A 14,180-nucleotide genomic window follows, 5' to 3' on the forward strand; every position below is an offset into this window, starting at 1 on the left:
CATCTGGTAATGGACCCAGAAAGTAAGGGGAATCCACAGGAAAAAGGAGAGGGGAGAAATGGACCAATAAGAGAATAAAATAATTATCCAAAACCATAAAATTGCATATCTTTCATCTTCGTTCTTAATTGATTTAAAAGCAATCATATTAATACAACAATGTGAATATATTATTGCAACAAAAAAGAAACTTAATTGTTTATAAAACGACGTGTAGAATTGTACTATTAGTCCCACAACATATATGAATAAATGTGACAATAGCAGCACAAACAGCCAAGTTGTGCATATTGCAGCAAGAAATGAAACCAAAAGTTGATTTATTATCAGGACGAAATGGGGGAATTCAGTAACAAAAAAGGTTCACCTATCCAATTCTATAAAGCTACCCTGGTTCTCCTTTACTCTCAGCTTCTTTAAATTACATTAAGTGATAATTACATCAACACAGTATTGGTTTTATAATACTGACAGACACAAGTAATATATGTAACAATAATACAAGAGTGGGAAGGTGTTATAGAACTCTATAAGAGCAAATTTTCTATATGTCAGTGAAATTCAATTAGTAAAAATGAATTAGATATAGGATACATAAGTACTACAGAATCAGTAATAAAATTAATTTTAAAAGTTAAAAAAATCATTAAGATAACACAGGTGTTATATAAGAATATATTTAAAGCAAAAGAAAACAGTAATAGAGGAATATGAACAGAAGTATGAGGCATATAGAAAAGTTAAATGGCAGTTATAAATCCAACTATCTCAATAACATTAAATGTCAAAGGATTAAACAATCCACCAAAAGGCAGAGATGATAAGAATGCAAAAAAAATTCAATATTATAAATATTTAAATGAGGCACACTTCACATTTAAAGACAATGAGCTTAACACAAAAAGTTCTAAAACATAGTATACAATCAGGAAACAAAAAAAAAGTGGCTACAACAATATCAGATAAATATGCTTTTAAAAATATTAAAATAGATAGAGGCCTTTTATAATGACAAAAGGGTAATCAGGCAGATATAACACTTATAATCATTTATGTACCTAACAAGAATAACCCAAAATAATTGAAGAAAAAATGGAAAGAACTGAAGGAAGAAACAGAGAATTCAACAAGAATAATTGGAGACTTCAATCTTCCATGCTTATAACAGAACTACGCAGAAGATTAGCAAGGAAACTGAAGACTTAGAAAACACTATAAACCAGTTAGACCTAAAACAGCTACATAATACTCCAACCAACACTGTCATAACACAGATTCTTTTTAAGAGAAATGAAATATTCTTCAGGTTAGACCATATCCCATTCTATAAAACAAGCATCAATCTGTTTGAAAGGATTTGAAGCATACAAAGCGTGTTCTCTGACTACAACAGAATGAAATCAAATTATCAGTATGCTATGGTCTAGATATGAGGTGTCCCCCAAAAGTTCAGGTGTGAGACAATGCAAAAATTTTCAGAGGTAAAATGATTAGATTATGAGAGGTGCAACCTAATCGGTGGGTTAGTTCGCTGATGGATTAGCTGGGTGGTAATGGTAGGGCAGATAGAATGGCTGGAGGAAGTAAGTCCCTGGGGTTGTGCATTAGGGTTTATATTTTGTCCCTGGTGAGCAGATCTCGACCTCCTGGTTGCTATGTTCTGTACTGCTTTCTCCATCACACCCTTCCGCCATGATGTCCTACATCACAGATGTCCTACATCGCATGTCCTCCACAGCTCTGGAGTTGGCCGACCATTAACTGAACCTCTGAAACAGTGGGTCAAAATAAACTTTTCCTCCTCTATTTCGTTCTGGTCAGGTTTTTTTTTTGTGACAGCAACATAAAGTTGACTAAAACACAGAAAGCTGAGATAGTCACAAGTTTGTAGAAATTAAATAACACACTCCTGAATAGAAGGGATCAAAGAAGAAATCACAAGAAAAATTGGAAAATACTTTTGAGATGAATGACAATGAAGAAGAATATACCCAAACTTATGGCATGCATCTACAGTGGTGTTTAAAGTGAGATTTATAGCTGCATGTGCCTATACTGAATAAAGAAGAATCTTAAATCAATAATCTAAACGTCTATCTTAAGATACTGGAAAAAGAAAATCAAACTAACCCTACAACAGAAGAAAGAAAAATTTGAACATAAATTCATAAAAACAGACTAGGAAAACCCAAGAAAACCAATAGATAGTTCCTTTGAAAAAAAACAATATTGGCAAATTTTTAACTAGACTAAGGAAAAAAGAGAAGATATTCAAACTATTTAAATCAGAAGTGAAAGGGGAAAATATCATCGAACTCAAAATAAATCATAGCGAAGCAATAGTGTGACCAACTATTTGCCAACAAATTAGACAATTTAAGTAAAATGGAGAAACTCCTAGAAATATACAAGGTTATAAGGGCTGATTTAAGATTCAGAAAATCTAAGACTGCATTAATAACTGAAAGAGGAAAAAAAAACCCACAAAAAATTACTAAGAAAGTCCAAGCCCAGAGGGCTTCTTTGGTTAATTTCAGTACACAAGTAAAGAACAATCAAAACCAAGTCTTCACACACGCATCAATCAATCAATCAATCAATAAAAGCACGAGGGGAATACTTCCCAATCTATCTTATGAGACCAGTATCACTTTATTAAAAAAAAAGAAGTCACAGACCAATATTCCTTTTGAATATAGATTCACCATAACCAATTGGGATTTATTTCACATATGCAATATTGGTTGTAAACTGAGCAAATTAGGAGGTAACTTCCTCAACTTGACAACGGGCATCCACAAAAAAGCCACACCTAACACGATATTTAACTGTGAAAGACTGAAAGGTTTCCACGTACAATCAACACTGTACTGGAAGTTGTGGGCAAAGCAATTAGGCAAGGAAATGAAATAAAAGATATTCATATTGAAAAGGCAGAAGTTAAACTGAGGCAGAAATTTGGGGATTAAAACCAAGTCTCAAAGAGACCCATAGATCCCACTGGAATAAAGAAGCACCCGTCAGCATATAAGAAACACTGGTGAAAACATGCAAAGCACGAGGAAACCAGCCCTCTCCCTTCCACAGAACAGCACAGCTGAGGCAACTGAGGCGAAGCTATGTGACCAATTTCACCTCTAGTTTAGCCCCTGGCCACCATCCCCCTATGAATATTAAAACCTCAGACCAACGCAATGCCAGATAGCCTCATCCTCTCTCTCTTGCCCTCCCAGGGTGTAATCCTTGTCTTCCTACATAATTCTCTGCTTGTGCTTCTACCTGGTGTATCCTTACGTCTTTTCTGTGACATCTGTCAAGAACCCTTTGGAATATTCTCCAGTGATAAATCTACTTATAATTGCAGGTAACATTATCTTGCATTTAGAAAATATGAAGAAATCCAATTAAAATTACTAAAGCCAACCAATGAATCCAACAAGATTGCAGGATACAGCAAAATAATCAACTGGTTTCGATATACTTTCCACATACAATAAAGCTAATAAAACAATTCCATCTATAATAGTAACAAACACAATTAAACGCTTTAAATTTAACAAAAGGAGTATAAAACCTGTACTCGAAAACTTAAAAAAGTAATAAAATGTTGAAAGAAAGGAGACCTAAAACAATGGAAAGACTTACAAAGCTTATGGGGCTGAGGTTGTGGCTCAGTGGTAGAGCACTAACCTTGCACGTGCGGGACCCTGGGTTTGATCCTCATCACCACATAAAAAATAAATAAGTGAAATAAAGGTATTGTGTCTAACTACAACTAAAAAATAAATATTAAAAAAAATTACAAAGCTTACTATTAAGATGGCAATATTGTCCATAATGATCTGTAGGTTCAATGGTCTTTAAAAAAATTCTCAGATGACTTGTCTAGAGGAATTGACAAGCCAATCCTAAAATCATAAGGAATTGCAAGGAATCCCATTATGGTTTGGATTTAAGAGATTCCCCAAAAGCTCCTGTGCTAATGCAAAAATGATGAGGTAAAATGACTGGATCGTGGGAGCTGTGACCTAGTTAGTGCCTCCGAGTTTGAATGGATTAAATGGGTGGAAACTGTAGGCAGGTGGGTCCCTGGGGGCACACCATGGAAGGGTTCATCTTCCCTACAGACCCTTCCTCTTTCTTTTTCTCCTTCCTGGCCTCCATGAATGGAACAGTGCTCCTCCACCTCACCCTTCTGCCATGATGTTCTGCCTCACCTCGGGCCCAGAGCAATGGAACTGGCTGATGATGGACTGAATCTCTGAAATGGTGAGCCAAAATATAGTCTTCCTCCTCTAAGCTGTTCTTGTCAGGCATTTTGGTCATAGCTATGAAAATATGACTAATACAGATCCAAAATAGCCAAAACTATCTTGGAAAAAGAATGAAGTTAAAGGAATCACACTTCCTAACTTCAAAACTTACTATAAACCTATGGTAATCAAGATGATGTGATACTGGCAAAGGACAGCCATGTAAATCTATGGAGATGAGCCTCTAGAAAGAAATACTTACATTTATGATCAACTATTTTCAACAAGGGTGCCAGGATAATCTGATGGGCAGTTATGAATCTTTTCAACATACTGTGTTGGGCCACTGGGCAGCCAGATGCAAAAGAATGAAGCACCCTCATGTAACTCCATATTCAGAAATTAACTCAAAACAGGATATAAACCTAAATTTAAGAACTGAATCTATAAAACTTTTAGTAGAAGACATAGTAAAGTTTTATGGCTTTGGGTAAGCAATGACTTAAATATAACACCAAAGTACAAGCAACAAAAGAAAAATGGACTTGGTTGACATTAAAAACTTTGGTGCTTTAAACAACACTATCAAGAAAGTGAAGACAGTGCATGGAGTGGGAGAAAATTTGTGCACTAAATACCTGATAAAGAATCTATATCTGGATTATCTAATGCACTCTTATAAGTCAGTAATAGAAAGGAAAATGATCCAATTTAAAAGTATCTGAAAGGGGCTGGGATTGTGGCTCAGCGGTAGAGAGCTTGCCTAGCACGGGTGGGACCCAGGTTCGATCCTCAGCACCACATAAAAATAAAGGCATTGTGTTGTGTCCATCTACACCTAAAAAATAAATAAAATAAAAGTATCTGAAAATAAATTTCTCCAAAGATAAGAAATGGCCAATGAACACATGATAAGAAGCCAGCATCAGCTGGGCGCAGTGTCGCACACCTGCAATCCCAGTGGCTCAGGAGGCTGAGGCAGGAGGATCAAGAGTTCAAAGCCAGGCTCTAAACAACTCAGTGAGACCCTGTCTCTAAAAAATATATATATAAAATAGGGCTGGGGATCTGGCTCAGTGGTTAAATGTCCCAGAGTTCAATCTCCAGTACATGCCCCCCACCCCCCAAAAATGCAAATCCAAACCACAAACAGAAATCACTTCACACCTACAATCAAAAAGACCAGACAACAATGTGGAAAAACCAGAGTATCACACATTGCTGTTGGAAATGTGAAATGGTGCAGCTGTTTTGACAGTCTGGCAGTTTCTCAAAAGGTTAAACATAGAATCATCATTTGACTTAAAATATGTACGTATAAATAACATGCTTTATTCACATAAAATACCAAGACAAGCTACAATATGAATAAAGCATGAAAACATTATGCTAAGTGAGAGATACCAGTCACAAAAGGATAAATATGACATTATTTCATCTATTTATTATAAATCCAGAATTGGTAAATCTATAGGACAGAAAGTAAATTGATAGCTGCCTAGGGCTTGAGGCGTGGTGGGACTTGAGGGGAAAACAAGTGACCATACAGCTAGCTTCAGGGTTTCTGGGGGTTCTAAGTTGGATACATGAAGGTTGCACAACTCTGGGATTATATGAAAAATCATGGAATTGTCCACTTTAAAAAGCAAATTATATCTTAATAAAGCTGTTAGTTAAAAAAGTGTAAAGGCATAATCTCTTCAGTTTTCTATAGGATAGTAAAACAGGGCTTCTTTACTGGTGAAATTTGTATTGATGATTGTTTGTTTATTCATTTTTCTGTGGTGCTGAGGATCAAGCCCACGCCTCACACATGCGAGGCAGGTGTTCTACCACTGAGCTACAGCCCCAGCCCTGTACTGAAGTTTAACAAGAAGACTATTAGCCAAGGAAGCCATCACCGTATTTACCAAAGTGATCTTTGAACCAGAAAAAGTTGAAAACGTCTGGAAGTTTCACACTTCCTCAAAAAGCTGAACATAAGATTACGTGATTCAGTAATTCTACTCTTAAGTATACCCTAAAACTGAAAACCTACACACACACAGATGTTTTGTTGTCGCATTGTTCATAACACCCTCCAAGCAGAAACAACTCCCAAAGTCCAACAATTGAGAAATGGATAAACAAATGAGGTCCATCCACAAAATGGAATATTCTTCAGCCATAAAAAGGAATGAAGTACTGCTTCATAAAACAGTATGGATGAGCCTGAGAACCATTATTATCAGTGAAAGAAACTAGCCACAAAAGACCACATATGTTATCACTTCATTTGTATGAAATGTTTATAAAAGGAAAATCCACAGAGACTAAGTAGTTTTAGTCGCCAGGAGCTGGGGGAAAGGTGAGAAAAAGTAAGTGCTCGCGGGTACAGGGCTTCCTTTTGGAGTGACGAACATACTGTGGAATTTTATGTGGTGCTGCTGTTGCAGCTATGCAATCTACAAACCACTGAACTGGTACTTGAGAAGGTTGGATTTTGTGGCATATGAATGATCTCTCCATTAAAAAAAAGCGTCTTAATATAACAAATATTAATCAGATGTGCAAACTTACCAAAATTCTTTTTCGATCCTTTTCTGATAAGAACTTTACTGGTGGGTATTTCTGGGTAAAGCTGTATAATATGAAGAGATTAAAAAAGAAAAGTCAAATATCTCCTGCATTTTCTCCATTGACAATCAGAACAAACACCAGATTCTCAAGTTCTTGCAATTTGCTCCTACTCTCTTCACCACCATTAGGAGTGCCCGAGGCCCTAGCTAGCTTCAGTTTAAGAAATATCTCACCTGATCCTGTTTAGAATCGAGCTAAAGACACAACATAAGTCTCTATCCCTGGGAGGTGAAAACTAAGAAGCTGCAAGCAGCCATGAAAGAAGAGGCATCCCTACCTCTACCAGACCTGTAAAAACACAGAATTTGGGAGCAAGAGGCATTTGGGGGAAGTCCGTCGGAGTCTAGATGGAGAGTGGCTGCTGCATGAGGTCAGGCCCCAGGGAGGAGGCTGCCACACAAGCTGAAAACAGGAGATATTGACAAGACTGGCTCCCATTACAAGCAGTCTTGACTTCTCGCAGCCCTTTCTGTCATCAACACTTCTTGGGGACAGGGTCCTTCTGCCTTAGGTCTGGGACCACACTGCAGGACTTGAGGGAGCTAGACAGATGACTGTGTGTCAAATAAAACTTTGAGTCACTCCGTCTCCTTCCTCTGTTTCTCATGTGGGGCTAGCAACGTAAAGCTCTGGGGTCCAGGCACCCCTCATACCAGCTGCACTCTCCCTCATCTCCACTAAGCAACAGCACCCTGGCATCCCACACTCAGCGGCACGGCATCAGGGAAAAGCACTCCTTCCCACAGCAGCATTGTGCCTGGCGTAGCTCTCGGACTGCTGGAATCCATAACGTGCTCCGCCTCAGGCCTGGTATTTACCTGCTGTGACAGTTTACCTCCCCCACCACCTGGTGATGGGGACAGAACCTGGGCCAGAACCTGCTAGGCAAGAAATCCACCAGGAGCTATCCTTCAGCTCAGAGGTTCATTCTCTACCATCCCCATGACTTTAGAGTAAGAGCCTGAGGAGAATGAGGTGGAGCTGCGCCCCCGCAAATGAAGCAGAAGGACAGAGAATTCCACTCAGTGAGAGCCAGTGGCAGAAGACTGCAGAGAACCGCTCCTTGGGACTGAGGATGCTCAAGCCTCTAAATAAAGTGGTAAAATCTTTGCATTTTCCTTGTGTACATCCTCCCATATTCTTAATTCATCTCTAGATTACTTGCAATGCCTTATACCATGTGAATGCTATGCAAACAGTCATTACATTCATTGTTTAGGAAATAACAAAAAGAAGAGTCCGTTCAGGTACACAGTATGGGCACATTTCTTTCTCTCTCTCTCTCTCTCTCTCCACTCCCCCTCTTCACTCACATACTCATCCACCCACCCACACCCATATATACTGGTTTCTTTATTTTGGTACTGGAGATTGAACCTAAGGGTGTTTTTAACCATTGAGCACATCTCCAGCCCTTTTTTTAATTTTAAGTTTCTAGGGCCTCTCTAAGTTGTTGATGTTGGCTTTGAACTTGTAATCCTCCTGCCTCAGGATCCCAAGTTGCTGTGATTATAGGCGTGTGCCACCACACCCGGTTCCCTTGAAATCTGGTTCATGGTTGGTCGGTTGAATCTGATGAAGAACCTGAGGAATGGAAGGACAACTAGAGCCCCTATTTGAAAGCTTAAAATGAAAGAGTATGATACTTACACCAGGAAGAAAATGTCTTTTCTTATAGGAAATGTACTTAAATAAAAGTGAAGCAGATATGAACACTGCACAATACACACATGTACCATTACATAGTACCCCATAAATATATACAACTTTTATGTTCATTTTTCAAAAATCTGAGGGAGAAGCACAGTTATCCACCATGCAGTTAGTGTATGTAGGATGGGATAAAACATATTTCCAACACTGTATGCTGAAACCTGTAATTTAATAAACAAAAAATAGTTTGGGTCTCCTGCTTTGTTTTTCTTCAATACGCAGTAACTGTGTTCCAGAGCTTGTGCACAGTACCAAGTCATTCAACCTTTAAAAGCCATTTTATACCCTCGTGTCCTCCTTGGAGAAATCACACACAAGAAGCAGTGACAGGATGGGAGAGCCATCAGGGTCCTCCCCAGTATGCTCGCCTTCTTGTAGGCAAGATGATCAGGGTCCAGCTCCTGGGTGCCATGGCTGGACCACACTCTCAGCCATAGCTCAGCAGAGGGGCACAGAGCCTGAATCGGGCAGCGGGGTAGAATCTCACCCAGTGTATTGGCTCATCTTTTAATTTAGAACCTTAGTGGAACTCTGGTTCCATGCTAGGTATGGGATACGGCAGTAAATATGGGAACAGGCCTGTCTCTAACCATACAAAGTCTGTATTCTTGAGTGTGGGAAACCAGCCGGCAAGAAGAGGCAGAGGAAGTATGAAGCAAATGATGGGTCTTTTCTTACACCTGCCCAAATTAATCCTTTCATAGTGGTTTTAGGCCATTTCAGATCATAAGTGCTTTATGCTAGTTATTTTCAGATCTTACTGCTTACTGGACAGCCTGCAAGAAGTACTCCTGCTTGGAATTTCAGTTAACATTACTAGCTACCTATTCAAAGAACATTTAAAGAGACAGAGATTAAATTAAACAAACAGCAGGTAGCAGGCATATCTGCAGGTTTAGCATTCATGAATTTAGTTATGGATCAAAAAATATTTTACAAGTGTATCTACTGAACATGTATAGGCTTATTTTTTTTTTGTCATTAGTCCCTAAACAATACAGTATAACAATATTTACATGCCACTGACACTAAATAGGCATTGTAAGTCATCTAGAGAGGATTTAAAGTATAGACGAGGGCATTTTGTAAGTTCTATGCAAATACTACACCATTTTATATAAGGCATCTGTGGATTTTTAATATCCACGGGGAGGCCCTGGAACGAATCCCCTATGGACACCAAGGGACAAATGCATAATCAAAGCATTAAGTAGGAATGTGATAAGGAACAGAAAAGGAACATATATAATCCACTTAGGCTTCTGCAATGACACTGTCCTCCTCTCTCTCTCTATAAATATAACCTTCAATCTTGAAAAATATCCTTACTTCTTAGAGGCCACTCTGCTCAACGTGACAAGCGTTTCAAGAAAACATTTCAGATATATTCTTTTTCTTTTCTTTTCTTTTTAAATGCAGTCCCTATTCTTTTTTTTTTAATTAGTTGCACATGACAATACAATGATCTTGACATATCATACATTTGAATCAAATGGGTATAATTTCTCATTTTTCTGAGTGTACATATTCTTTTTGGTACTAGGGATTGAACTCAGGAGCGTTCTTACCATATCACTGCTCTTTTTAATTTTTATTTTGAGATAGGGCCTTGCTAAGTTACTGAGGATAATGTCAAACTGTGATCCTCCTGCCTCAGCCCCCTAAGTCGCTGGGATTACAGGAGTGCCCCCCAGTGCCTGGCTCCAGAAACATTCATGTATTGCCAGTATCGAGGTGGCTGTTTGATTCTTATTGCAGTCAGGAAAAATAAAACCAGACAGAAATCCATTAATAAGCACAAACCTTTTCAATCACATCTGCACTTGGCTTTTCAACTGAAACAAAACTCGGGCTTTTTCTTTTTTATCATTTGACTTGCTCACGAACTTGAAAAACAAAATCGTTTTAGATGAGAAACCAAAAAGCAGATCCAAGAGGCAAATGTTTACTCTCCGTCCCTATTTAGAGAGAGTTCTACCAGTGTGACAAGAATACGTACTGGCAAATCCTTAAGATTGAGTTTGGACTTATACTTCTTTTTCTGGTTCAAAAGCACAAAAAGCATCACAAAAGTATCAAAAGAAATCATGGATTCTCGGATTTTAAAAGATCTTATCTGTAAGCTATCAATAGCTTATTTTCCTCAAAAATAAATGAATGTTTTTGTCTCAAGAAAAAGACCAGTAGACAGACTTTTCCTTGAACCAAAAAAAAATTTACTGCAATATTTCTTACATTTTATTAAAAAAAAAAAATCTTCAATTAAAATCTCTCAAAGTAGCCAGGCAAGGTGGTGTGTACCTGTAATCCCAACAGCTTAGAAGGCTGAGGAAGGAGGATCAAAAGTTTGAGGCCAGCCTCAGCAACTTAGTGAGGCCCTAAACAACTTAGTACTAATTTGTCTCAAAATTTAAAATAAATAAATAAAAAGGGGTGGGATGTAGCTCAGTGGTTCAGCATGCCTGGATTCAATCCCCAGTACTGAAAAAAGAAAATACTTTCAAATTATGCAGACTCATTGAGGGCAGAATTTCTGGCTCCCATCCAATGAAATTGATACATGATATAGAATTTCAGCACAGAATTTTGGAAAGGAAAATTTAAAGCCCAAATAATAAATAATTCATTGGGGACTAAGAAAAGATGAATCATTTGTTTCATACTTCATTCTGCTTTACATTCCTAAGGGAATTTGTTAAAAAACACCTCTACCTCAGTAAGAGTTGAAAATAGTTGGCCTGACTGCTCAGGATAAGAAGAAAATAACGAAAGTGAATGAACACATTTGATGAAAATCCTTGATCCCTATTTCTCTTTGACCACTTAATGGAAACCAAAGAAAAACCACTCTGCACTTCTTCCTTTTTGTTCTGAGCTTGGTACAGGATGCTGACAGGAATTACCAACTCATCCCAAGGTAAGAAAAAAATCACATAACTTTAATTAACTTTCCGTTTTCTTTTTAAAATTTCCCGACTACCACATAATGCCTTCACATATGGACACTCAAGGAAAAGGCACCGGGGCTTAAGACTTCATCAACTGGAAATGCAGGTGATGGAGAGAGGACTCAGGCACGACTGCTTCGTCCATGCAAGAGGGAAAGCCTGAAGATCAAGGGATGAGAAGGATATCTTGCCAAAATCTAATTCAAATGAAATCTTATACTATTCAAGCTTTCTCTCCCAGCCACTTCACCTGGACTAAATTCTGCAAATCTCCTGATGTACTCTGGTGGCAAAAGCAGATACATGACTAAACCTGACAAATAACTGACTCCACGTCCAGTTTCTTAAGTGTGAGCAGCCGGTGCTTTGATTTACACTCTCCAGGTAGCTCTCTTGGGCTGCAACTGTTGGACTAATGAACACATGCCAGAAGCCATCTGACCACCTTGCAGAAATGCAAAGGAGGTGAAAGCTTATTTGGCTTCGACTTGTCATAAATCTAGGAATTCACAGGGTTAGAGCAAGGACTTCAGCACACCCAGGTCCTTTCTTCTTCCCATGTGCTGACTGCTGGAATATCACACTCAAATGGAAGCAAAACCAAAAAAGCTTTATGTTGTAATTTAGTTAAGCTGCTGTAGTTTATGCAAAGCAAAGTGATTTTAGGATTTTTAGCTTAGCATTTGTGGTTGCGCTTCAGCAAGACCTCTGGAAAAATAAATTTAAAATGAATTAAATAGATATAAATCTTTCTTAATGGAGAGTATCTAGTGCTTTCATTAGAAAAGGTCCTTAAAGACAAAAGATGGAAAAAATAGTTTAAAAACTGCATTTATTTATTTATTTTTTTGTGGTGCTGGGGATCAAACCCAGGGTAATGTAATGCAAGACAAGCACTCTACCAAATGAGCTGTATACCTAGGCCTGCATTTAGATTTTAAAGTAAAAACTTATGTTCTTATGGAAACGGATTTCTCTTGAGGATGCCTAACATCTTTCTTATTATAAAAGTTTCATATATAAGTTCAACTGAGAAAAACTTGTATTTGATATTGACCTTTCCTGTCACGTAACTAAGATACAAGCATTTCCCTCAAGTCAAAACAAAAAGTGCCCTTACCTTTTCTCCAAATCTCTGATTTTCTCTCTGAGTGGTTCAACAATCTAGAAAAATCAACCAAAATCAGGTTTAAAACAAAAGCAGTCTTCCACTATTCTCACTCCATTCTGATGTTTCATACAAGCATGAAATAATGCAAAATAGATTTTAATTCCATCTACAAATTCACTTCCAGTTTGAAATTAAAATAAACCACTCGAGTCACAATGCTAGAATCAAGCAGATAAACTCCATGTCGGCACTAACTCCACAGGTCTCTATCTGAGCAAATGGACCTCTTTACTCACTCACCTCACTAGGAAGAATGTGAAAGGTGTTTCAGGTTCATAAAAACGAGCAGATCAACACTCTCCATCTTTTCAAGAACCAAAGAATTCTCCAAGTGTGGCCCCCACAACCCTAACATTTTGTTTTTGAGATTATATTTGTGTTATCAGCTCTTTCAAATAAATCGCAGACTGTGAGTCAAACCACATTTGTGTGTGTCGCCATCCACCAGGAGCTCAGGCAAAAGAGAGCATTCCAAGGGCTTCAAATCACAGTGGGCAACTCTCGAGCCCCTCCCACAGCCCATGCTGTAATAGTCCAGCTGTATCTCCATTTACTTATCTGTTATAGGCAATTGTCTTCAACTAGAAAGTATACGGTCAAGTAGAGGTGCTTGCCTTCAGCTAGGGGGCGTGTGATCACCAATCTGTGCATATGGATGCTGTTTTTATTTCTCAAGTCCTTGCATTTGGTTTGGGGTAGCTTTCCTCTGAGCATCTGCTCAGGGACTGGGTGTTGGTTGGCATTTGCCTCCACCTCTCACGGGTTATCACTTCCCTTCCTCTAAGAAAGGCTCACCCGAAGCCACGTAAAAGTCTAAATGTATTTTTCCTTCAGGACAAAATTTGTTTTAATATGCCAGACCTTTATAAAAATGGGCAAATGGTGACAGAGACATTGTATCTACAGGATAACAGATTACCTCTTAAAGAAGTGAATGATTGTTTGAGAGATAATTTCAAAATCACTGAATGACATAAAGCTACCAAAATAAAGAGCTCAGAATAAGCAAAGGAAGTGAAACTGACAAATATATAGTTAAGACAAAAGAAAATATGGAAAAGAAACCAACCTCTTCAATCTTGCTTTCAATTTTCAATTCGCCATTTTCCTGGATAGACCTGTTGAGCAGAAAGTTACAACACTGAAATCAGTTGAAAGAACTTGTGACTTCAAGATTTGTTTCTGCACAAATTGCCACAACAAACCCAAGGCTGCAGCCGTATGCCTCCCTGACACAGCGATCTGTGCCGACTCCCTCCGACAGGGGGCGTGCAGGGGAAAGTAGGACACCAGGAGGAGGAAATCTTAAGTACATATGCAAACATTCTCAGTTTTAACCAACTGGTTGTTTGTATCAAACCAAACTAATTTCATCTCTGCATTACAACATGGGATTTTAAATTAGAAGCAGGAAGCCATGTCTATAGGAGTATATGCTTCTCTGCAGGGCTTTCCCAGGAATTTAACACAAAATGG

General features: G+C 38.3%; 1 protein-coding gene across 1 annotated transcript in view; it reads right to left on the bottom strand.

Moving 5' to 3' along the window:
• The window catches only part of Uxs1 (UDP-glucuronate decarboxylase 1), a 96,989-nt gene that overhangs the window by 49,948 nt on the left and 32,861 nt on the right, over positions 1-14,180 (bottom strand). The window contains exons 3-5 of the mRNA XM_076832727.2: positions 13,774-13,822; positions 12,654-12,697; positions 6,813-6,873 (exon numbers count right to left, since the gene is read on the bottom strand). Coding sequence (XP_076688842.1) covers positions 6,813-6,873; positions 12,654-12,697; positions 13,774-13,822 — 154 coding nt within the window. The remainder of the gene's footprint in view (positions 1-6,812; positions 6,874-12,653; positions 12,698-13,773; positions 13,823-14,180) is intronic.

This window comes from Callospermophilus lateralis, chromosome 14 (genome assembly GCF_048772815.1).
Source record: "Callospermophilus lateralis isolate mCalLat2 chromosome 14, mCalLat2.hap1, whole genome shotgun sequence".
NCBI classification, from domain to species: Eukaryota; Metazoa; Chordata; class Mammalia; order Rodentia; family Sciuridae; genus Callospermophilus; species Callospermophilus lateralis.